Source organism: Balaenoptera acutorostrata, chromosome 6 (genome assembly GCF_949987535.1).
Source record: "Balaenoptera acutorostrata chromosome 6, mBalAcu1.1, whole genome shotgun sequence".
Taxonomy (NCBI): Eukaryota; Metazoa; Chordata; class Mammalia; order Artiodactyla; family Balaenopteridae; genus Balaenoptera; species Balaenoptera acutorostrata.
The window spans coordinates 111,968,500-111,994,947 of record NC_080069.1 but is presented as its reverse complement, the minus strand read 5'-3'; the positions used below and the strand labels follow the sequence as shown (position 1 = coordinate 111,994,947).

The 26,448-nt window shown below is 40.1% G+C and overlaps 1 protein-coding gene across 6 annotated transcripts in view; it reads right to left on the bottom strand.

Moving 5' to 3' along the window:
* Positions 1 to 567: 567 nt before the first annotated feature.
* The window catches only part of CNTRL (centriolin), a 92,954-nt gene continuing 67,073 nt past the window's right edge, over positions 568 to 26,448 (bottom strand). For 5 of the 6 annotated variants that reach the window (XM_007178101.2, XM_007178103.2, XM_007178102.2 and 2 more), the window contains 15 exons: positions 25,609 to 25,773; positions 24,666 to 24,825; positions 23,151 to 23,266; positions 22,852 to 23,069; positions 20,279 to 20,436; positions 19,095 to 19,168; positions 16,767 to 16,955; positions 16,102 to 16,327; positions 14,550 to 14,755; positions 13,427 to 13,567; positions 4,404 to 4,676; positions 4,167 to 4,229; positions 3,016 to 3,222; positions 1,246 to 1,329; positions 568 to 985 (listed from right to left, as the gene is read on the bottom strand). In XM_007178101.2, the coding sequence (XP_007178163.2) occupies positions 1,273 to 1,329; positions 3,016 to 3,222; positions 4,167 to 4,229; positions 4,404 to 4,676; positions 13,427 to 13,567; positions 14,550 to 14,755; positions 16,102 to 16,327; positions 16,767 to 16,955; positions 19,095 to 19,168; positions 20,279 to 20,436; positions 22,852 to 23,069; positions 23,151 to 23,266; positions 24,666 to 24,825; positions 25,609 to 25,773 (2,253 nt within the window). In that variant the 3' untranslated portion in view covers positions 568 to 985; positions 1,246 to 1,272. The remainder of the gene's footprint in view (positions 986 to 1,245; positions 1,330 to 3,015; positions 3,223 to 4,166; positions 4,230 to 4,403; positions 4,677 to 13,426; positions 13,568 to 14,549; positions 14,756 to 16,101; positions 16,328 to 16,766; positions 16,956 to 19,094; positions 19,169 to 20,278; positions 20,437 to 22,851; positions 23,070 to 23,150; positions 23,267 to 24,665; positions 24,826 to 25,608; positions 25,774 to 26,448) is intronic. The other variant, XM_028165420.2, reaches the window with a different exon arrangement.

The following is a 26,448-nucleotide window of genomic DNA, read 5'->3' as shown; positions in this document are numbered from 1 at the left end:
TTCTTTTGGCCGTGCCACGTGGCATGAGGGATCTTAGTTCCCCCACCAGGGATCAGACCTGTGCGACCCCCTGCAGTGGAAGCGTGGAGTCTTAACCACTGGACCACCAGCGAAGTCCCTATCCCATATCTCTATATCTTAATGGTCCAGCTCTAGCCAAACAACTTTTTAGGAATATAAACCTCAGTAGGTGGTGAGAGATTACTCACCGTGCTATACACAACATGATATATAATACCTGTTACGGTTCAAAAGCTGAGGGGCCTAGAAGAGTCCTTGGGGATATTTTAAAACAAACAGTCTGAACACAATTTGAATTTACCACTGGGTCAGATTCTCTAAAGTCCAAAGTTCTCCTAATTTTCTACCACAGAATATTTTTGGTTAAGGAAAAGCACCTGAAGTATATATAATAGTTTTATAACATTTTCAAGTGATAAAATACATTCATTGATAGGTACAACATACTTCATCCTGCAGGCAGAGATGGAAAATCATTTGAAAGACTGACATTTAGGTAAAAATTTTATGACTTAACTGTAGATATGTGAAGTGTAAAGTCAGATGTCAGACCCAAATTTATCTTTTATTTTTATATGAATACAGATTTTAAACAAATCCAAAAATAACTTTTGGCACTATTAATGAAGAGGGGCTTAAGTACATTTTTTTTAACCTTTCTAACTATAGATTTTACCAGTTTATAGATTCAGATCAGTATTGGTTTTATAATAACGCATTTCAAAGTGAAAAAACCCTCAGCCATCTAGGACCCTGGTTTAAATTGTATACAATTATTCCCATATTTACAAGTGACTTACAAAAACCCTGACGGTAATTGTACAAGTGGAGTTTCAGCATTTGAATTCACTGGTTCGTGATAAAAAGCAAGTGGCATTCTAATTATGAAGTTGGTGAGGTAGTGGAAAAGGTATTTCCTCACATTTATGCAAGACAGTCTTCATCTGGCTGAGCCGCTCTTTTCCTACAACAAGATGAGAAAGTCAGGATGAACCCTTGCAACAGTAAAAACAGGTTTTAACTAGATTAACAGAATTAAATGATAGCATCATGGCTAACAGGTAAAATATATACTTGAGTACCTCTTCGGAAAAATGTTTTAAGATGAACCACCGTATGAAATTATCCAAGAGAAAAGTCAGAAGTTTACTTAAGACTGATAAACTAGAATTCAAGATCTTCCAATTGAAAGTGCAGGTTAAAAGAACTCTTTGTAACATGTACCCTGTGAGCAGGAGGCTGGGAATGGCATCAGTGTCGGTAACTGTCTAGTGATTGTGACGGACCTTGCAGAACTTGGAAGGAGCTCTGAAACGAAGGAAGATAAAACATTAGGCTCAGAAGCCAGTCTCTTAATTCCAGCCTAGTTCAGACTTTTATCCCACGTAGACCTAGATTACAACTCCAGAGTCCAAAATAATTCTAACAAACTCACCTCTACTCATTGTTCCTCAAACACTCCTCTGTTACTCTTGGATTTAGAGCACCTGAACTCTCTGGCTGCCACCATGAGCTAAGAATTTAACCTGGCCCCCAAACCCCTGTCTAGTCATCTCCCACTATTCTGGGCTCTCTTACCTCCAGAGTCATCTACTCTTCAATGCTCTGTGCCTCTGACACACTGTTCCTCAAGGCCTGCCCTGAGGCCCATGATGGTTTTGGCCTGTATCTGACTTGGATCCTACCATGAAAGGTTTTAAGGTAATCATTCAAATCTTGGCTCTGCTGCTAATGAGCGAGCTGTGTGTCTATTAAAGATGCAACTGGCCTTGAATGTTCTCGTGGCTCAACCATACAATATACCACTCTGTGGTAAAGAAAGTTGAGCCTCTTAAGTCCTGGTTTTGTCTTTTGCTGTGACCTTGACATCATTTTTCATTTTATACAATTTCCTTATCTATATAGAGGGATAAATCCTACTTCCCAGGATGTAAATGAGATAAAGTGTTTAGTACACATACACAGTAGGCACACAAGATGGTAGCTATTATCCGTCTCTGACAGTAATACTGTGTTATTTACTGATTCCATAAGTATATTTTATGTTCCTCCTAAATAATTATTAACCTTATGTAAGTCTCACACAGAAAACTTGTGAAATCCAGGGTTTTTCTTCTAATGGACTCTCAGTTAAGAGTTGAAACTCCCTGTTCAAACTTTGCTGAGGATTAACAGTTGGCACAGTCATCTTCCCAAATGGACAGACTAAACTGGGACTCAAGTTGGTTTCAGAGGTCTAAACTTTTTTTTTGGCCGTGCCGCACAGCTTATGGGATTTTATAACTTCTGTTTTTTTGTTGTTGTTGTTGAATTTATTTTTGGCTGCGTTGGGTCTTCATTGCGGTACGTGGGCTTCTCTTGCTGTGGAGCATGGGCTCTAGGTGTGCAGGCTTCAGTAGTTGTGGCACGTGGGCTCAGTAGTTGTGGCTCGCGGGCTCTAGAGTGCAGGCTCAGTAGTTGTGGCGCACGGGCTTAGTTGCTTCGCGGCATGTGGGATCTTCCCAGACCAGGGCTCGAACCCGTGTCCCCTGCGTTGGCAGGCGGATTCCTAACCACTGCACCACTAGGGAAGTCCCAGCTTATGGGATTTTAGTTCTCCAACCAGGGATCGATCCGGGCCCTCAGCAGTGAGAGTACAGAGTCCTAACCGCTGGACCACCAGGGAATTCCCTAAACTCTTTATATTGACCAAGTAGAAGATAAGGATATCCAGAAGTGGAAGGCATTTATAGAAGAATTAACTATATCCCTGACAGGTCACCCAGTTTCCTAGGCTATTCCCTAAATCATCAGCTTATCCTCTTTATACATCTACCAACCAATTGATTCCAGTCTCTGCAGGGACTGAAAAAGCAATTCTTTCCTAAGACAAGTTTTTCAGAGATTTGAAGGTGGCATTCATATCCTTCTGAGTCTCCTCAAGATTACGGACCCCAAAGCTTTCAGGTACTTTCCATGTATAAGTCAGACCCCTTGTGAAGAGCTTCCTCCTACCTGGCTTGGTCCAAGATGGGAGTCCTCTGCAAGGGAAGACTCTAGCTGAGACAGACTGGGTGATGACGTGGAATCTACAGATGTGCTGGTGACCAATTCCCCTAAGGCATCCACTTGTCTCCTCAAGCTGTGTAAAGTGCCCTCTGTCTGCCGCTTCCCTTTGCTTAACACTTCTGCCTGCTTGGACATACAGTGTCGAAGCTGGGCCTGAAAGTGTTACGGTAGAATATATTAGAACTAATACTGGGTACCTTCCTCACGTTTAACATTTGATAGGCAAATCTGACTATCATAAAATAGGAATGGCTGCTGAAAATCCTCTTCTCGTCCTTAAAAAAAAAAAAAAAAAAAAGGTAGGAGGTGCCAGATGGCTACTCTCTGTGTTGTCATTAACTGGGCCTTTAACTCAGCCTGTTCTCTCTGCTGTCACAGCACTTAGGATTTCAGCATCCCTGGCCTCCCCATTAAATGACTGCCTCATCTCTCTCTCTTTACTGCCCAGACTGAGAAGATTGGTTTATACTTGATATCTTCAGAGTCTCTCACAATGTATGTAATCCTCAACCCCATACTACGTTCTGGCTTCCCCACCGTACCTCTGAAATGATTCTCTTATTAAAGTCAACAGCAAGCGCTGTCCCACAGAACTTTCTGTGATGACGGGAATGTTCTATATCTGTGCTGCCCACTGTAGTAGCCACTGGTCATGTGTGGCCTTTGAGCACTTGAAATGTAACTGAAGAACTGAATTTTTAACCTGATTTAATTAAAGTGAATTTACATTTAAACAGTCACATGTGGCTGGAGGCTATTTGATGTCAAGGGCCTCCACTCAACTTGGTACTGCCCATGGCTCCTTCTCAGCCCTCGCTGTAAGTGGCCGTTCTCCAAAGATGCATTCTGTCCTCTCTTGTTCTATCTAACTCACTCTCATTTTCCAACTCCCACCTAAACTCTTAACCCCCAAATTTTTAGGTCAACAATGACCTATTCTAGACACCTGTTTTCAGCTGCCTATAGAAAGAGACCCTTCTCTGAGCTTCGAACGTGTAATCTATAAAACTGCCGTGAGAGCTGCAACAGAGCAATTTCCCCCACTCTCCTCAATATGCCAAGTATCTTATACTGTATTTTTCTTTTAAAAGGGCAACCTTGAGTCGATCTTCACGGTGACGCAGTTTCTCTCGGAGTGCTTCTCCACGCCAGTGTTCATCCTTTTTCAGAGGGAAAGGGAAACAAAGAGTCTAAGCACCACCATCAGTAACCAACCCACCTTTCCCTCCTCTAACCCTCTTCCACCCTCAAGTCTGTGTTTGAGCTTGTCTAGGGTAGGTGGGAACCAAATTATCCTTTTATGAAGTCCACAGAATAGCAGGATAAACCCTTACCATTATGTGAACATGAGAAAAATTCAGTTTTTCTTCAAAAGGCGATGGTCTCTCACTCACGGGGAATGGAAAGTTCTCTTTCAAGCTTTCCAGCCCTCCTTCTAGGTTTTCGTTCCTTTCCAAAACAGCTTCCAGATCTGCTGGCAGTTCTGGAAGAAACTGGTTAAGATTCTTCAGGCTGGTTCGGATTTCATCTTTCACTTCAGACTTAAGTGTCCTCATTGCTTCACTGATTTCCACTTGTCTTCTTTCCAAATCTTTTTGGTTTTCCATCTAAGGAGTGAGTGAGAGTCAAATAACTACTAGGTAAAGTTCGGGACTTACCTGGAATTGAACTGTTATTGTTAATGATTTAAAGTTAATGTTTTAAATACATGTGTCATGTATTTACAGACCTACAAATGTTAATTACTATGATTAGAATGGTAAAAACTTGTGATTTTTCAGCTATTCAAGTATCTATAAGCTACCAAGTAAACGATTTTACTGACATTTTGACTGAAGCAACTTCCATTTAGAAAAGCACGGGTGCCATGTTCCTTGAAGGTGTGTTACTCTATAGAAGTCAGTCTCTCTGGAGCTAGACAGAGCTGGATTCCAATCTCGTTTCCAGTAAACATCACCAGTATGACTTAGGGCAAGTTAGCTAACTTCTGAGCCTCTCTTACCTCATTTAACATGAAGATAATACCTTGCATCCCGAAATGCAAGAACTAGGTGAGAATTTATACAAAGCACCTTAGTGGTACCCAAATGAGAAAAGGGCCATTTACCTAAACAAGCCGTAAGAGATCTAGATTATAAATGTTAATGCTGGAAGGGGCCTTAGAAAAGATCTGGTCAAATGTTTTCATTTTATGGGTGAAGAATCTGGTGGTTTCGGCAGTCTGGAGGTTTCCTCAGGTTTTACAGTTTGTGTTTAATACCTGAGACTACCCTATGTGGCTCTCTCCATAATAAAGAGCTTAGTGAAGATATTACAGTCATACCCACTTCTAACTGCCCTTTCAAGTTTGCAGAGGCTGGGGGGGGCCTTTAAATAAAACAGTTATTTTTTCTTGAGCCAAAGCGGGGGTGTGGGGGGGTGTGTGTGTGGGTGTGTGTGTGTGTGTGTGGCAGGGCTGGGGGCGGGTGGCTATAGGCACAGATGAAACTGAATGGCCACATAGGGTTATCCAAAGGACAAGGTGTAGCAGGGTCAACCGAGTGGCCCCAGCAGCCTGACTAGACTAGAGCTCTGGGGTGGCCCAGCTGCTGCCAATGGCTAAGGGACACCAGGGGGGTCTAGGGTTAGACTCTCCATCTAGCGTGAACTGCTTTCCCACCCTCAGCTTGGCAACATTACAGGTTATCAAAGGTTTCCCCGGGGGTCATTTTTTCCTTCCCCAGGGGTTTGGCTCTTATAGACTTGTTTCTGACATAAAATCTAACATTTCAATACAGTGCTTTGGGACATGATGAAATTTTATGCTGAAGAGCTGCCATTTTTCTTTCAAAAACTAACATAAAAACCTTGTTGAACTTAAGGGCATTTTAAAAGTATATTTTGACACTATTGATACTATGTATAAAACAGATAACTAATGAGAACCTACTGTATAGCACAGGGAACTCTACTCAATGCTCTGTGGTGACCTAAATGGGAAGGAAATCCAAAAAAGAGGGGATATATGTATATGTATAGGTGATTCACTTTGCTGTACAGTAGAAACTAACAACATTGTAAAGCAACTCTACTCCAATAAAAATTAATTTGATGAGATTAACCAAGATGGCGGAGTAGAAGGACGTGCTCTCACTCCCTCTTGCGAGAGCACCAGAATCACAACTGGCTGCTGGACAATCATTGACAGGAAGACCCTGGACTTCACCAAGGAGGACACCCCACGTCCAAGGACAGAGGAGAAGCCGCAGTGAGACGGTAGGAGGGGCGCAATCAGAGTAAAATCAAATCCCATAACTGCTGGGTGGGTGACTCACAGACTGGCGAACACTTATACCACAGAAGTCCACCCACTGGAGTGAAGGTTCTGAGCCCCACCTCAGGCTTCCCAACCTGGGGGTCCGGCAAAGGGAGGAGGAATTCCTAGAGAATCAGACTTTGAAGTCTAGTGGGAATTGATTGCAGGACTGTGACAGGACTGGGGGAAACAGAGACCCCACTCTTGGAGGGCACACACAAAGTAATGTGTGCATCGGGACCCAGGGGAAGGAGCAGTGACCCTGGGGGAGACTGAACCAGACGTACCTGCTGGTGTTGGGGGCTCTCCTGCAGAGGCGAGTGGTGGCTCTGTTTCACCGTGGGGATAAGGACACTGGCAGCAGAGGTCCTGGGAAGTTCTCCTTGGCGTGAGCCCTCCCAGAGTCTGCCATTAACCCCACCAAAAAGCACGGGTAGGCTCCAGTGTTGGGTTGCCTCAGGCAAAACAACCAACAGGGAGGGAACCCAGCCCCACCCATCAACAGTCAAGTGGATTAAGGTTTTACTGGGCTCTGATCGCCACAGCAACAGGGAGGGAACCCAGCCCCACCCATCAACAGTCAAGTGGATTAAGGTTTTACTGAGCTCTGACCGCCACAGCAACAGTCAGCTCTACCCACCACCAGAGCCTCCCATCAAGCCTCTTAGATAGCCTCAACCACCAGAGGGCAGACAACAGAAGCAAGAAAAACTACAATCCTGCAGCCTGTGGACCAAAAACCACAGTTACAGAAAGACAGAGAAGATGAAAAGGCAGAGGGCTATGTACCAGATGAAGGAACAAGAAAAAACCCCAGAAAAACAACTAAATGAAGTGGAGATAGGCAACCTTCCAGAAAAAGAATTCAGAATAATGATAGTGAAGATGATCCAGGACCTCGGAATAAGAATGGAGGCAAAGATTGAGAAGATGCAAGAAATGATTAACAAAGACCTAGAAGAATTAAAGAACAAACAAACAGAGATGACCAATACAATAACTGAAATGAAAACTACACTAGAAGGAATCAATAGCAGAATAACTGAGGCAGAAGAACGGATAAGTGACCTGGAAGACAGAATGGTGGAATTCACTGCTGCGGAACAGACTAAAGAAAAAAGAATAAAAAGAAATGAAGACAGCCTAAGAGACCTCTGGGACAACATTAAACGCAACAACATTCGCATTATAGGGGTCCCAGAAGGAGAAGAGAGAGAGAAAGGACCAGAGAAAATATTTGAAGAGATTATAATCGAAAACTTCCCTAACATGGGAAAGGAAATAGCCACCCAAGTCCAGGAAGCGCAGAGAGTCCCATACAGAATAAACCCAAGGAGAAACACGCCGAGACACATAGTAATCAAAGTGGCAAAAATTAAAGACAAAGAAAAATTATTGAAAGCAGCAAGGGAAAAACGACAAATAACATACAAGGGAACCCCCATAAGGTTAACAGCTGATTTCTCAGCAGAAACTCTGCAAGCCAGAAGGGAGTGGCATGAAATACTTAAAGTGATGAAAGGGAAGAACCTACAACCAAGATTACTCTATCCAGCAAGGATCTCATTTAGATTTGATGGAGAAATCAAAAGCTTTACAGACAAGCAAAAGCTAAGAGAATTCAGCACCACCAAACCAGCTCTACAACAAATGCTAAAGGAACTTCTCTAAGTGGGAAACACAAGAGAAGAAAAGGACCTACAAAAACAAACCCAAAACAATTAAGAAAATGGTCATAGGAACATACATATCGATAATTACCTTAAACGTGAATGGATTAAATGCCCCAACCAAAAGACATAGACTGGCTGAATGGATACAAAAACAAGACCCATATATATGCTGTCTACAAGAGACCCACTTCAGACCTAGGGACACATACAGACTGAAAGTGAGGGGATGGAAAAAGATATTCCATGCAAATGGAAATCAAAAGAAAGCTGGAGTAGCTATACTCATATCAGATAAAATAGACTTTAAAATAAAGAATGTTACAAGAGACAAGGAAGGACACTACATAATGATCCAGGGATCAATCCAAGAAGAAGATATAACAATTATAAATATATATGCACCCAACATAGGAGCACCTCAATACATAAGGCAACTGCTAACAGCTATAAAAGAGGAAATCGACAGTAACACAATAATAGTGGGGGACTTTAACACCTCACTTACACCAATGGACAGATCATCCAAAATGAAAATAAATAAGGAAACAGAAGCTTTAAATGACACAATAGACCAGATAGATTTAATTGATATATATAGGACATTCCATCCAAGAACGGCAGATTACACGTTCTTCTCAAGTGCACACGGAACATTCTCCAGGATAGATCACATCTTGGGTCACAAATCAAGCCTCAGTAAATTTAAGAAAATTGAAATCATATCAAGCATCTTTTCTGACCACAACGCTATGAGATTAGAAATGAATTACAGGGAAAAAAACGTAAAAAAGACAAACACATGGAGGCTAAACAATACGTTACTAAATAACCAAGAGATCACTGAAGGAATCAAACAGGAAATAAAAAAATACCTAGAGACAAATGACAATGAAAACACGACGACCCAAAACCTATGGGATGCAGCAAAAGCGGTTCTAAGAGGGAAGTTTATAGCTATACAAGCCTACCTAAAGAAACAAGAAAAATCTCAAGTAAACAATCTAACTTTACACCTAAAGAAACTAGAGAAAGAAGAACAAACAAAACCCAAAGTTAGCAGAAGGAAAGAAATCATAAAGATCAGAGCAGAAATAAATGAAATAGAAACAAAGAAAACAATAGCAAAGATCAATAAAACTAAAAGTTGGTTCTTTGAGAAGATAAACAAAATTGATAAGCCATTAGCCAGACTCATCAAGAAAAAGAGGGAGAGGACTCAAATCAATAAAATCAGAAATGAAAAAGGAGAAGTTACAACAGACACCGCAGAAATACAAAACATCCTAAGAGACTACTACAAGCAACTTTATGCCAATAAAATGGACAACCTGGAAGAAATGGACAAATTCTTAGAAAGGTATAACCTTCCAAGACTGAATCAGGAAGAAACAGAAAATATCAACAGACCAATCACAAGTAATGAAATTGAAACTGTGATTAAAAATCTTCCAACAAACAAAAGTCCAGGACCAGATGGCTTCACAGGTGAATTCTATCAAACATTTAGAGAAGAGCTAACACCCATCCTTCTCAAACTCTTCCAAAAAATTGCAGAGGAAGGAACTCTCCCAAACTCATTCTATGAGGCCACAATCACCCTGATACCAAAACCAGACAAAGACACTACAAAAAAAGAAAATTACAGACCAATATCACTGATGAATATAGATGCAAAAATCCTCAACAAAATACTAGCAAACAGAATCCAACAACACATTAAAAGGATCATACACCACGATCAAGTGGGATTTATCCCAGGGATGCAAGGATTCTTCAATATACGCAAATCAATCAATGTGATACACCATATTAACAAATTGAAGAATAAAAACCATATGATCATCTCAATAGATGCAGAAAAAGCTTTTGACAAAATTCAACACCCATTTATGATAAAAACTCTCCAGAAAGTGGGCATAGAGGGAACCTACCTCAACATAATAAAGGCCATATATGACAAACCCACAGCAAACATCATTCTCAATGGTGAAAAACTGAAAGCATTTCCTCTAAGATCAGGAACGAGACAAGGATGTCCACTCTCACCACTATTATTCAACATAGTTCTGGAAGTCCTAGCCACGGCAATCAGAGAAGAAAAAGAAATAAAAGGAATACAAATTGGAAAAGAAGAAGTAAAACTGTCACTGTTTGCGGATGACATGATACTATACATAGAGAATCCTAAAACTGCCACCAGAAAACTGCTAGAGCTAATTAATGAATATGGTAAAGTTGCAGGTTACAAAATTAATGCACAGAAATCTCTTGCATTCCTATACACTAATGATGAAAAATCTGAAAGAGAAATTATGGAAACACTCCCATTTACCATTGCAACAAAAAGAATAAAATACCTAGGAATAAACCTACCTAGGGAGACAAAAGACCTGTATGCAGAAAACTATAAGACACTGATGAAAGAAATTAAAGATGATACCAACAGATGGAGAGATATACCATGTTCTTGGATTGGAAGAATCAACATTGTGAAAATGAGTATACTACCCAAAGCAATCTACAGATTCAATGCAATCCCTATCAAATTACCAAAGGCATTTTTTACGGAGCTAGAACAAATCATCTTAAAATTTGTATGGAGACACAAAAGACCCCGAATAGCCAAAGCAGTCTTGAGGCAAAAAAATGGAGCTGGAGGAATCAGACTCCCTGACTTCAGACTATACTACAAAGCTACAGTAATCAAGACAATATGGTACTGGCACAAAAACAGAAACATAGATCAATGGAACAAGATAGAAAGCCCAGAGATTAACCCACGCACCTATGGTCAACTAATCTATGACAAAGGAGGCAAAGATATACAATGGAGAAAAGACAGTCTCTTCAATAAGTGGTGCTGGGAAAACTGGACAGCCACATGTAAAAGAATGAAATTAGAATACTCCCTAACACCATACACAAAAATAAACTCAAAATGGATTAGAGACCTAAATATAAGACTGGACACTATAAAACTCTTAGAGGAAAACATAGGAAGAACACTCTTTGACATAAATCACAGCAAGATCTTTTTCGATCCACCTCCTAGAGTAATGGAAATAAAAACAAAAATAAACAAGTGGGACCTAATGAAACTTCAAAGCTTTTGCACAGCAAAGGAAACCATAAACAAGACGAAAAGACAACCCTCAGAATGGGAGAAAATATTTGCAAATGAATCAACGGACAAAGGATTAATCTCCAAAATATATAAACAGCTCATTCAGCTCAATATCAAAGAAACAAACACCCCAATCCAAAAATGGGCAGAAGACCTAAATAGACATTTCTCCAAAGAAGACATACAGACGGCCACGAAGCACATGAAAAGATGCTCAACATCACTAATTATTAGAGAAATGCAAATCAAAACTACAATGAGGTATCACCTCACTCCTGTTAGAATGGGCATCATCAGAAAATCTACAAACAACAAATGCTGGAGAGGGTGTGGAGAAAAGGGAACCCTCTTGCACTGTTGGTGGGAATGTAAATTGATAGAGCCACTATGGAGAACAATATGGAGGTTCCTTAAAAAACTAAAAATAGAATTACCATATGACCCAGCAATCCCACTACTGGGCATATACCCAGAGAAAACCGTAATTCAAAAAGACACGTGCACCCGAATGTTCATTGCAGCACTATTTACAATAGCCAGGTCATGGAAGCAACCTAAATGCCCATCAACAGACGAATGGATAAAGAAGTTGTGGTACATATATACGATGGAATATTATTCAGCCATAAAAAGGAACGAAATTGAGTCATTTGTTGAGAAGTGGATGGATCTAGAGACTGTCATACAGAGTGAAGTAAGTCAGAAAGAGAAAAACAAATATCGTATGTTAATGCATGTATGTGGAACGTAGAAAAATGGTACAGATGAGCCAGTTTGCAGGGCAGAAGTTGAGACACAGATGTAGAGAATGGACATATGGACACCAAGGGGGGAAAACTGCGATGAGGTGGGGATGGTGATGTGCTGAATTGGGCGATTGGGATTGACATGTATACACTGATGTGTATAAAACTGATGCCTAATAAGAACCTGCAGTATAAAAAAACAAACAAAACAACTAATACTAAACTTTCATTGGGTTATTTGTATGGAAATATGTTAATATAAATGTTTCAGACATTACATGAAATTTCTAAAAATCTTATATTTGTATTTGTATGGAAATATGTATGGAAATATGTTAATATAAATGTTTCAGACATTACATGAAATTTCTAAAAATCTTATATTTGTATTTGTATGGAAATATGTATGGAAATATGTTAATATAAATGTTTCAGACATTACATGAAATTTCTAAAAATCTTGTATTTGTATGGAAATATGTATGGAAATATGTTAATATAAATGTTTCAGACATTACATGAAATTTCTAAAAATCTTATATTTGTATTTGTATGGAAATATGTATGGAAATATGTTAATATAAATGTTTCAGACATTACAGGAAACGTCTAAAAATCTTATATGTTCTGGTATAATGTTATAAGTAATAATCCTAGTTATTACTTTAAAATGTATATCTCAGAAATAACTAATTTTCTTGTCAACTGCATTATTATGAACTTTCATCAAATCTTTAACCATGGTCATTTTTAAGTCTTTTGTCATTTACAGACAGTTCTGGGTGTACTCTGATGATTTTGCAAATATGTTCCTATAAAAGAGTTTCATCTTCAAGAAATTCATGGAAAAGACTCTGACAAGTACAGGTTTCTGGTAACTGACTGTACTGCTGAACTGAATGAATAAGCATTTTCAGAACTCTAATGAAAAACTGATGAACTCATAAAACTGCTAACAAAAGATCAAGATGAAAAAAAAGAAATTAATTACATGGGACTGAGTGAACTGATGAGGATGAGTATAATTTTTGTGACTTTCTGTCTGAATTAAAAAAAAAAAATCCCACAAGGACTCAGAGGAAAAGAATATACAAATCAATTTTCACTGCAAAGTAAAGGAGCTGTTACAGTGGAGGATTACTGGACTGAATGTCAATATTATGACATAGTATAAGTGTGTTTCATGTTTGGTAATTGCAATCATTGTTGCTTTTGTTGTGGTCATCCATGTACAATGCTTGGTGTCAGTCTATCTATCTCTTGTAAAAATAAAATACAGTGTGTGTGTGTGGAAAAAAAAAAAAAAAAAAAAAAAAAAAAAAAAAAAAAAAATTAATTTAAAAAAAAGTATATTTTGAACAAATACTTTTTTTCTTGCAGAGGTGCATTTCTACATTTCAAAACTAGAAAAACAGATTTTATTAATTAGCTTTTCACGATTTTCCCAAAGAAATACTCCTTTTAAAAGAGCTATGGAAGAAATAAAGCTCTGCCCGAGTCCCGTGGGGTGTGGGCGCACCTGTTTCTTGAGCTCCGTGTACTCCTGCTGCATCTGGCTGAGCTCCTTCATCAGGCGCCTGGCCCGCTCGTGGTTGTCCTGGGCCACCTGTTCGATGGTTGCCATTTCCTGCTGCATGCAGCTGTTCTCCTGCTTTTGCTCCTAGCACCAGAGGAGGAGAATGACTCTGGAGGTGTGCGTTACTGGCTTATGCACTCACTAGCTCTGTGACTTCATTTCTTGTCTAGGCTTCAGCTATAAAATGGGGATAATCTACCTGCCTTCTTTAGCAGCTGTGGTAGAGCTGGGAGTAAACATGTGGTCAGTCTGTCAGCCCAGAGTCTGAATCCTAGATCTGCAACATTACCATTGATACTAGGTTACTTTCCCTTGCCTGTAAGATGTTAACTATAGCCACCGTCATAGGGTTCCTGGGAGGATTAAAATCTAGACATCTACATACTATCTTTACAATCATGTTACCCATCACTGGTTGTAAGCATATCACCCTTTGGGAAACACACCTGGTTGGAAAGTACCATTCAACAGGGCTACATTAATTCCTCCAACGGGTGTTAGAAAAATCCATTCCTGTGACAGCCCCCGTTGCTGCCCACTGGCCTCCACCCACCATACACTGTTTTGAACTCATCTGAGTGTCACCTCCCACAATTCATCTCCAGGGATAAAACCATGGTAGGTTGAGCTTCCTGGTTTTAGGATAATGATTAATTAAAACTAGTGTTGACCAAAAAGGGCGCGATGAGAAAAACCTGTGAGCACAGACTGCAGCTGGGTAAGAATGTCTTCAGAGGCTTTCCTTCCCCAACCCCCTCCTCGACCCTGCTGGGGAGATGTGAGCAGAGGCTGGACCGCGGAGGGCGCTCTCTGCTCAGTGCTGACGTTGTCTGTGCACACGACCGTCGTTCCAGCCAGCCAGACAGCTCCTCTAGGGCTGAGCCCAGACTCTGGCAAAATCTACCATCAGCTTCAGGAACAAATTATGCGTAAATGCACCAAAAACCACAGTTGGGTTAGGGACTTGGTTGACAGGTAATTTATTTTCTCTACACTGAAGAAGTATTTTCATTAAAAATTTAAAGGCATCATCTCCTCATAAACTGTCAGGGCAGTGGGTACTCACGAGAAGGTTCTTCTCCAGCTGACTCCGCTGGATCTTAAGTGCTTCCTTGAGGCTGGCAACCTGCTTCTGGGCTTGCTTTCTCTCTGTCAGGAACTGGTTCCGCAAGAGGCTGAAGTCCGCCCGCACAGAGTCCGTCTCTTTCTGCAGAGCCAGAAGCTCGCCTGACTTCTCCAGTAACTGCTGCTCCCGTTCTGAAAGCTGTCGTTCTGAAATGAGCATTTTAGGTAGCTTAGCCCGAGGCTCTGGGCTGGCCGTGGGCAGAGCTTTCCTTCCCTCGTGGGCAGACTCCACAACGACATGCCACCCACTCAGGCACTTTCCTCCATCACTCAGTCGTCCAGGTCTCCCCTGACCCACATCAGAGGCCCAGAAAAAGGCCCAGAGAAGGGTGCCTCTTGATGTAATTTGTTCCCAGAGGCCTGATCCCAAAGCGACACACAGCTACTGTCTTCCCTTTTGAGTCTTTGAGACCAGAGAGCACCAACCCTGAGGTGCAGGGAACATGGAACAGACTGCTGAAGTGTTTTTTATAAACCTAATTTTAATAAAGGGAGGCACACAGTATTTCTTCCTTCATGGGAGGCAGCGCAGCGGAAAGAACACAGGATTTGGAATGGCACACGTCTTATTTTCTACAGAGGAAACGTACTTCCTGGTGTTCAATGAGAATCATGTATGCAAACACCTAGTACGTAGTGAGTACTCAATAAATAATGCTTATGCACAACAGTGATACTTAAAACAGATTTTTCTAATCACCCTCTGTAAAGCAACACCCCGCCCAGATTTCACTTCTCACACCTCTGGCATGGTCAGACTCAGCATATTTGTTAAGTTTCAGTTTCATAATGAAATGGTTGGGTCTGGATGCATCAAGAGTTCCCAGGGAAAAAGGAATAATAACCCTTTCAGATGCCAAGTCCACTGAGTTCACTAAAGGTAGAACAACATTTTCTGAGCATTATTAAAACCTAAAGTCTAAGAAAAAGAAAACTCATTTATTGATGTGAGAACAATCATTTACCCTGGATTCCCATGTCAACTTCATTTATGTATGGCTCGAGAGAGTAAACAAACTCAAAGGCCAACATCTGTATCTTGGTACCATTCACTATGTCAAATTTAGACAGAAGTAGAATTGTTAATATTGTGCGGTTTGTTTTAATAGGTTGAGATGAAATGGATCATTGTTCCAAAGCTCAGAATTAATGTACTTTATAGAAAGCCTTTAGAGCACCTTTTGGCACTTCTCTGCCTTAATGTTCCACTTCCTTGAGACAGCACTCTCGAAGAAAGCAATACAGTAAAGGTAAAAAGACCTAACAGTCTTGGAATCAAATCCTATCTCCATAAAGACAAATTCCCTCTGTCCCTCTGAGCCTGTTTCCTCATCTCTCACAGGGCTGGGAGGATCAAATGAGGGACCATTCTTCCCACTGTGCTTGTCCTGCCTCCTGCCTGGGCTATAGCTGGGGCCTGGGACTCCTTTGCACATTTTACACGACAATCAGCAGATTTCCCCGCCCTCAGTGCAATGTTCCAGGATACATACGGGTTTGGGAGAGCGTCTTCTCCAGGGTCTCACCCCGCCTTTCCTCTTCCTGCAGAGTCCTGACGCGCTCTTCAGCCACCAGCACCTTGGTGAGCACCTGCTCCAGTCTGCCTTTCTGGTCTGCTATCTCCTTTTCCAGCTGCTGCCGCTGCTCCTTCAGGGTCACTCTACTGGCTTCTAATTTTTCTTCTTCACTTTCTCTCTCTTTCTGGAGTCTCTGAAACATCTTAATAGAGAACAACCTTAGTTAGTCATAAAATAACAAATACCCAGTGTCCCGAGGGAATCTTCATGGACACTAGATAGATTCCAGTTCAACAGAAAGTAGAAAACAGCCCATGGGGACAGAGAGTGAGTTCTCTTTACAAAGGTGATCAAGTAGGGACTGGAAAACTGTTTGGCCAGCATGTGAGGAGCGGATTCAAGCAGGAACTGGCAGGTGGCCATCAGGATTCCTTACCGGGCCTGTTCTATGGTCTTAATGGCCCATAATATTAATACCAAGGGAGTCAAAGAGTTGGTGTCAAATCCCCTCTGGTCACACAGGGCAGGTAAGGGAAGCTAGTCCCAAGGGGGATACTTCTCAGCAGCTTTCTGCCAGGGGAAAAAAGCTCACACAAGTGGTAAAATGTTTCCTCTTATAGAATGTCATAGATGTGCAGTACCATTTCCTGTTGGGCTAGTTTGGCCTTGTTTTCTTCAACCTCATTCTGAAACACCTGCAGTTGTTGTTGTTTTGTTTCCTCTTCTTTTCGGCAGACTTCCAACTTCTTTACTTGTTCTCTGATGTCCTCCTGGAGCCTGGTCTGCTCACTGAGCAGTACATCCTGACGCTTGGTGGTGTGGAGCAGGTCCTTCAGGTGAAAGAACAAATTGAAACTACGGACAAAGCCACCTTCATTACAGGTGGCTAGTGCCACAGCTACATCTATCTACTAAGTCTGACAAAATTAAAGCATAAAAGTTCCATATCCTTTAATATTTCAACAAACATACAAAGGTACCTGAAACTCAATTTAATCACTGGCTTCCCTCTTTTTAGTACCTAGGATGACAGAGATGTCAGAACCTCAGCAAGAGACTCAGTTCCTCCGAGCTTTAGCTGCCTTGTCACTGAGATGGGAATAAACAACACCCACCTCACAGGATTGCTAAGATTAAGAAAAGCTGTGAATAAGGCGTAACTCTGAAAATGAACCTAAAGTCATGGTTTTGTTACTATTTGAAACATTTATACAGGTTAAAAAACTCAGACAACAGGACTTCCCTGGTGGTGCAGTGGTTAAAAATCCACCTGCCAATGCAGGGGACACAGGTTCGAGGCCTGGTCTGGGAAGATCCCACATGCCGCGGAGCAACTAAGCCCATGCGCCACAACTACTGAGCCTGTGCTCTAGAACCTGCAAGCCACAACTACTGAGCCCGCACACCACAACTACTGAAGCCCAAGCGTGCCTAGAGCCCGTGTTCCACAACAAGAGGAGCGACTGCAATGAGAAGCCCGCGTGCCACAACGAAGAGTAGCCCCCGCTGGCCACAACTAGAGAAAGCCCATGCACAGCAACAAACACCCAACACAGCCAAAAAAAAAAAAAAAAAAACCTCAGACAACAATAACTACTTCTTTCTTCAAGGAACCCAAATTAAGCACTTTTGAAAAAGTTACCGTATTTCTAACAACACAGAAAATATTCATACAAACCTGAATAAGACTTCTTAAAAGATAGAATAATTTAAGTTTTATATATCTTAGAAACACAGAATCTTAAAGGTAGAAGGAAGAGAATTTAGATGTCTAATCTAACCTGTAATTTACAGAGTGGAAACTGAGGGCCAAAACTTGCTTGAGTTTCTCTGAAACTCAAATTTTGGCAATAATCTCACAGGACAACACTGTATTACCTTAAGAAGATGATCAGAAGTACAAGGGTAAAGAATCTGCTCTAGGGGCTTCCCTGGTGGTGCAGTGGTTAAGAATCCGCCCACCAGTGCAGGGGACAGGGGTTCGAGCCCTGCTCCGGGAAGATCCCATATGCCGCAGAGCAACTAAGCCTGCGCTCTAGAGCCCACGAGTCACAACTACTGAGCCCGCGTGCCACAACTACTGAAGCCCGTGTGCCTAGAGCCCGTGCTCCGCAACAAGGGAAGCCACCGCAATGAGAAGCCCGTGCACCACAACGAAGAGCAGCCCCCGCTCACCGCAACTAGAGAAAGCCCGCGCTCAGCAACAAAGATCCAATGCAGCCAAATAAATTAATTAATTAATTAAAAAAAAAAAAAAAAAAGAATCTGCTCTATTCAACATCTGACAAGATGAAGGCCCAGATTTGGCCATTATTCTGCAGCTCAACAAGTGATCAAATCTAAGCCCAGCCTTTGCAGGCCTCATCTGTGCCATGGGTAAGAGATGGTCCATCTGGTCCCTGAAGCCCCCAGAGCAGCTGCTGAGGGACTGTTGGGCTCTTTTAGCCATGACCTTACTTATTAGCTTCGAGTAAAACGTTGTTTGAATAAAGAATTCTAGGGCTAAAATAAACTGGAAAATCACTGCTCTGCATCAAAATTTTTTTTTTTTTTTGGCTGTGTTGGGTCTTCGTTTCTGTGCAACGGCTCTCTCTAGTTGCGGCAAGTGGGGGCCACTCTTCATCGCAGTGCGCGGGCCTCTCACTATCACGGCCTCTCTTGTTGCGGAGCACAGGCTCCAGACGCGCAGGCTCAGTAGTTGTGGCTCACGGGCCCAGTTGCTCCGCAGCATGTGGGATCCTCCCAGACCAGGGCTCGAACCCGTGTCCCCTGCATTAGCAGGCAGACTCTCAACCACTATGCCACCAGGGAAGCCCCTGCATCAAAATTTTTGTATATATTTGTGTTTTATAAATGGTTCTAAGGGACCTGCTCATGTGAAAAGGAACCAGCCTACTTGATTTGTTATTTCAACCAATTATCTGCATGCCTTCAGGACACTACTAGAAGATTACCTTTGTGAGGCTTACCTGTTTTGCTAGGTTCAAGTGGTCTTGGACATCAGCTAGTTCCTCCTGTAATGAGTTTACTGCTTCTCGTTTTTCTACAGAAATAACATTTACATAAAATAAGAAATACATATGTATACATGTTCCGGATTCCTATCAGTCCCCTTAGAGTAGTAGAGTAGAAGTGAATTTATACTTCCTTCTGTTAAATGTATGACTATGCCACCCTATCTTATTAAAGGTCAAAAGAGAGGTACATGTGCAATCCAGATCTGGACTTGGAGCCCACGTTTTTAAAGACTTGCATGTTCAAAAAAAAAAAAAAGAGATGTTACATGTTCAAAACCTCACGATGAAAATTTACACATAATACCTAATGTTGATGAGGTGCATGGTTTAAAATCCACATTGCTGATAAAAATATAAATTTGGTACAATCTTTCAGGAAGACAATTTGGGAATAAATTTTATATCTGTACTGGTTTTGTCACTTACTAGCTGTGTAAGTTTGAGCAAGTCACTTCTCACTTAGGCGAGTCGCAAGAAAACTAGGCTTAAGTTGCTTTATCTGTAAATGGGTGAAATAATAGTTTCTACCTCATAAAAATGTTACAAGGATTAAGTGATAAAATGCATATGAAACACCTGTATCATGTCCAGGACACAGTAAGTGCTCAACAGTATACTGTTGGCTAGAATTACTTAGTAACTTATAAATAAACAATCATGAGGCTTTATAAAGAGTTGCTAATAAAGATGTTATTTGCATCTTTGTTTTTGTTTTTAAATCTACACACACACACACACTCCCCAAGGAAAAAGCTGGAAGGATATTTACTAAATTGATAATAGAAATTATCTCTGAGGAGTGAGGTGAATAGTAATTTTTATTTTGTCGTTTTGCCATGTTTTTAAATTGTTCTCTAAAGAATATGAATTAGTCTTTTTAAAAAATAGCTTTACTGAGATGTAATTCTCATACCATGCATTTTCTCCCATTTAAAGTATACAACTTCATGGCTTTCAGTAAGTTCACAGAGTTGTACAACCACCACCATACCTAATTTTAGAACATCTTTCTCACTTCTAAAAGAAACCCCATGCCCTGTAGCATGAATTATTTCTGTAATAAGAAAGCAAACAATTAAAAAAAGAATCTAGCAAAAGGAAGAAGGTCACATTTCTCCTGCTGTGCTGCCTCATACCCTGGAGCTGCAGCTGGGTGGCCGCGATGTCTTCATGCAGTGAGAGTTTGTTTCTGTTTAGCTGGTCTAGCTCCTGCTGCAGGTTTCTGACATCCACCTCCAACTTTTCTAAGGCTGATTGCTTTGTTCTGCTATTCTCTTCTGTAGCTGCTAAAACCCTACAATACAAATGGAGAATAAGTTAGACTGTCAAATACAAAATGTCTAAGCACACACACGCGACAACTAAGGAACAGTGTTATGTTTCACAATGTAGTTGTGGAGTCTGGATGATATTAATAAATAAATATTAATAATTTACCAAATTATTAAATGTTATTAAATATTAACAAAATGTAAGGCTCTTCAACTCATTTTCAAAAGGAATCTTATTTTCAGCTTTCCAAATAGAACATTTGGAAATGTTTATCATTTCAAAAATTGACTTGCTAAACCGAAGTTTTATAAAAATCAGGGAAAACATGGATAGCACTTATAATTCCAAAAATGTGATTAAGGACTTCCTTGGTGGCGCAGTGGTTAAGAATCCGCCTGCCAATGCAGGGGACACGGGTTCGAGCCCTGGTCCGGGAAGATCCCACATGCTGTGGAGCAGCTAAGCCCGTGCGCCTCAACTATTGAGCCTGTGCGCTAGAGCCCTTGAGCCACAGCTACTGAGCCCACGTGCCTAAAGCCTGTGCTCTGCAACAAGAGAAGCGACCGCAATGTGAAGCCCGCGCACCACAACGAAGAGTAGCCCCCACTTGCCGCAACTAGAGAAAGCCTGCGCGCAGCAACGAAGACCCAACGCAGCCAAAAAATAAATTAATTAATTTTAAAAAACGTGATTAAAATGGATCACTAACTTCTGATAAATGAAAAAGCAGGAAACACACTGTATGTATAATAGGATTTGTCCAAAAAACAGGTATGTATGAGCATGCATTCCTTTACACGAATGGAATCATACACTATGGACTGGTTTTTGTCTGGCTTCTTTCAGTAAGCATAGTTACTTTGAGATTCATCCATGAATTTGTCTGTATCAATCCTCCATTGCTTTTTATTGCTGAGTAGTATTCTATGGTATGGCTATACGATAATTTGCTAATCTATTCACCAGCTGATGGGCATTTAGGTTGTTTCCAGTTTTTGGCTACTGCAAATAAAGCCGCTATGAACATCAATGCACAGTTTTTGTATGGACACATGCTTTCACCTCTAGGTGCGGGAAAGCTAGATCTTCTGCTAGGTGTATGCTTGCATTTTTAAGTAACTGCCAAACTATTTTCCAAAGTGGTCTTACTAACATTTTATACTCCCACCAATTGTGTATGAAAGTTCCTCGCTAGCATTTGATATGGTCAGTGTTTAACCTTAGCTATTCTATTAGGTGTGTAATGATATCTAATTGTGGTTTTAATTTGCATTTCCCTAATGGTTAACGATACCAAGCATCTTTTCATGTGCTTATCTGCCATCCATATATTTTCTTAAATAAAATTTCAAATCTCTTGCCCATCTGAAAAATTGCGTTCTTCATTTTCTAATTACTGAGTTTTGAGAGTGCATTATATCCAGGGTACACGTCCTTTATCGGATACATGGTTGCCAGGATTTCTCTCACAGTCTGTGACATGTCTGTTCATTATCTCAACAGTGTTTTTTGAGAAACAGAAGTTTTAAATTTTGATGAGGTCCAATTTTATCAATGTACTCTTTTATGGATCATGCTTTCAGCGTCTTATCTAAGGAATTTTTGCCTAACCCAAGGCCACAAAGATTTTTTCCCCCTACGTTTTCTCCTACAAGTTTTATATTTTGGTTTACATTTATGTTTATGATCCATTTTGAGTTAATTTTTATATGTAGTGTGAGGTATAGATCAAGGTTCATTTTTTTGGTTTTGGATATGTAGCTTTTAGCAACAGTTTTTGAAAACACCATCTTTTCTCTACTTTGCATCTTTGTCAAAATCAGTTGTGCCTATATTTGTGAGTTTACTTGCAGACTTCTGTTCTGTTCCATTGACCTATTTGTCTATCTTTATACCAATACCACAGTGTTTTGATTACCATAGCTGTATACTGTCTTGAAATCACATAGTATTAGCCCTAAACTTTTGTTCTTCTTTTTCAAAGTTGTTTTGGTGTCATATCTAAAAAGTTTTAGATTCTATTCTAGGTCCTCTGCATTTTAATATGAATTTTAGAATCAGATGGCCAATTTCTATTTAAAAAACCTGTTGGGATTTTGACTGTGATTGTTTTGAATCTATAGATCAATTTGAGGAGAACTGAATCTTAACAATGGGTTAAGATTGGGTCTTCCTACACACAAACAAGCATAAATTATTTTACTTAAAAAAAAAAAATCACAACAAGTTATTTTAAAAAATGCTTTCGGGAAAAAAAAAAACCTAAAAGGAAAATTCACCCAAAAATGCTATTGGTGAATTGTATTGTGATACTGAGTTTGTGGCATATTTTGTATTTTTTTGCCTTTTCTCAATTTTCCAATTTTTTGAATAGTGTGTTAATAATGCTTTAGCCTTCCAGATGGGATCTTACAAGCTTACTTGTTCCTGCTCTCACCGTTTGGTTTGTGCCAACTTCTTCTCCCAGCCATCACATTTCTCTTCGAGATCTTCCTTTTGTTTGCACAAAGACTCAACACACAACTGCAGTGCTCGGGTCTCAGCAGTTATTCGCTCAATTTCTCGTTTGTCCCTCTCCAAGAGTTGCTTCTGCCACTCTATTTCCCCTTTCTGTCGCAGGGCTGTCTGCTGCAAACTGTCCAACTCCAGTTTCTCCTAAAGCAGATAAAAGGGGAGTCAACCATGCAAACTGAGGAAAACCACGGTTCACTACTGGTAAAACAGCTTGTTTATTACCTCTAGCACTTCAACCTGAGCCTTCTCTAACTCAGACACCTTTTGGTCATGTTGTAGCTTCAAACTTTGCAGCTCATTGTTTTCAAGTTGCAACATGTCCAGAATATTCTTTAGTTCTAACAGAAACAAAGCATGGTCCAGGCAATTAAATGAATGTGGAAACATTTACAAAATGAAACAGAAAATAATACTACTGGCTGATACAAGAAACAAAAGATAATAAAAATATATTTGTTGTGCTGAATTAATGGAGCTAATTAATTGTATTCTGAATGTAAATAAGCCTTTAAAAGTATTGCTAAACATTAATTTGTTATAAACATTTAAACGAAAACATTCAACAGAGATCTAGTTCTAAAAAGTACTTACCCTACCTAAAAGAATTTAAATCAAAATAAATAGGAAAAACTTTAAAATATATCAGCTGAGATTTATATAACAATTCTTTTGTCCTTTGAAATATAGATTTTTAAACATTAATTACTTTTATCTGATTATAAAAATATTTGTTCATTATAGAAAATTTGAAAAAAGTATAAAAGAAAAAAAATGAAAACCCATCATTATCCTACCATCCAAAGACAATCACTACTGCAATAGCATTTTGATGTATTCCCTACCAGGAGCGCACGCACACGAACAGACACACACATATATATATTTTAAAATAAATTGGGACTACAATCAATATTCAGTTTTTATCTATTTTTTCACTCTTCTTTCATCAGCATTTTTGCATGTCATTAAATGTTAAAATATGTTTTTTAAAAAAAATTTATTTATTTTTGGCTGCGTTGGGTCTTTGTTGCTGTGCGTGGGCTTTCTCTAGTTGCAGTGAGCGGGGGCTACTCTTGGTTGCGGTGCACGGGCTTCTCTCGTTGCAGAGCATGGGCTCTAGGCGTGCAGGTTTCAGTAGTTGCAGCACGCAGGCTCAGTAGTTGTGGCTCACGGGCTCTAGAGCGCAGGCTCAGTAGTTGTGGCTCACGGGCTTAGTTGTTCCGTGGCATGTGGGATCTTCCTGGACCAGGGCTTGAACCCGTGTCCCCTGCATTGGCAGGCGGATTCTTAACCACTGCGCCACCAGGGAAGCCCAAAATATGGTTTTTAAATTAGTCATTTGTTTCCAAATTTTGTCATTATAATTTCTGTTGCAAGTAACTGACTCAGTCAACTTAATTTGTAAAACAAGGAAATAAAGGCTTACTTCTTAAAAAAAAAAAAAAGAGAGAAATAAAATAAATATTGCCGCGATGTACATAAATGCTTGCCCTCTCTAGATAACTGGAAATGGGCTACCTGGTTTAACAGGTGTGAGTTTAATAGTCTTAAGACACTGGGAGGTTGTTCCATTTTATACTTCAATCAACAGCCTGTAAGTGCTCTTCTTTCATCACACCCTGGTCAGCAATGAAGATGATTATTTTGCTTTTAGTCAATTTGAGTGGCAGAAAATATCATATTCCTTTTATAATCTGCTTTTCTTTGATTAGAAATAAGGTTAAACTTTAAACTTACCAGTTTTATGTTTAGACATTTGCCCTAAAACTACCTGGAGATTTTCTTCCTCTTTTTCAATTTCCTGCTTTATAAGCGAAAGTTGATTTTTTTTCTCACTAATCTGGACATTCAGTTCTCCTTTCTGAAAACTCAGTTCTTCCAGAAGAGATTTTAGTTCCTGTTCAAAGAAAAAGAAAAGAAAAGAAAAGAAAAGAAAAGAAAAAAGTCAACCCACGTTCACCAAGTTATGAATAGAAATTACTTTAAAATCAGTTCTGTTATTAACTGTCTCATTTCATAGAAATTCTCATTTGGAAACATGCTCATGTTTGAGTTTTACATCAAGAACAGCACTATATTTTACACTAACATATTTCAGTATAATAGAAGCAAAAAAGTAACACGTTATCTTCATTTAAAATTTATATGCAATATTTACTATGAGCAAAGCAATGTGTTGCAGAGAAAGAAGGCTGACTCAGACACATCTCCTGCCCTCAAGGGGCTTAGCACCTGGTGGGGAAATAAGGCAGGGAACAGAAACATGATCACAAAAGGCTAAGGTGCCCTAGGAAATGTGCAGAGTGCTACTAAACTCAGAATCGAGAGAAACTCCTTCCAGGGTAAAGGAAAAGTTGGGGAAGTCTTCTTAGTGGCATGAAGCTGGACCATGAAAGCTGGGTCGGATCTGGACATTCCCAGAAAGGGGACTCCTAGAGAAGAAACAGTATGAGAAGGGCACAGAGGCATAAAACCTTGGGCACGTCCAGAAAACAACACAGGGCGAGAGCTATGCACGGCAGCCACAGCATGGATAGGTAGCTCAACACCAAGCTCGTGACAGAGGCATCAAGATTCAGGAATTTATATTTGCATTTTAGGGGGAGACCAATGAAAATATCTCAAAATAAATCTACAGGACTATACTAGGACTCTTAAGAAAAACTATTGAAAAATGTACCCTGATGTGACTGCACTTCTCAGCTACTTCAGTTTCTCCCAGTCTCAGCGCCTCCTGGAGGTCAGCTCTGGCCTGGACCATGCTTCCCTGGAGTAGATGCAGCTCCTCCTTTTTATGCCCCAATTGTCTGTCCAAGACAGCCATCTCCTGCTGCTGACCTGTTACCTGCATTAAAGAAAAGTAAAGAATGCAAAACCTGACAAAGTGCTGAGATGGGGAATATTTAGTCCAGCTAAAGGTTGTGTGGGGAAATAAGGAGGTAGTCTAATTCTCACAATCCTAGCTGCAAGAGTCAGGAAGGCCAGGCTGGGGGGCTACAGGCATAAAATGCCTAATAAAGGCCTTGAGCTCACATAGGTAAAAACACTTAAATCACAGCAAAAACAACAATATGATAATAATGATTATCCTTCAGGTTATGGTTTTCAAAGAACTTTCATATCTATAGTTTATTCCAATTGACAACCACCTTGACAATGGAAGTTAGGCAAGGATTTAAAAAATTTATTCATTTTGTAAGTTTAAAACTTACAATTTTAAGGACAATACATATTTAGTTATAGAAAAGCAGAGAATGCAGACATGCAAAAGGAAGAAAATAGAAAATATTCACAATTCCCCCTTATCAGACGACCATGTTTGTACTTTGGTATAGACTAAATATTCAAACATAAGTATACATAAACACATTTAACATAAATGATCTCAGAGCATATTGTGTTTTGAGACTCACTTATTCAATAATATCTTGTACTGAGTTGAGATTCAAATTTGGGTTGGACTCTATTCTTAACCACTAGGATATACAGCCTCATTTATGCTTTATACTTTATTATGTAT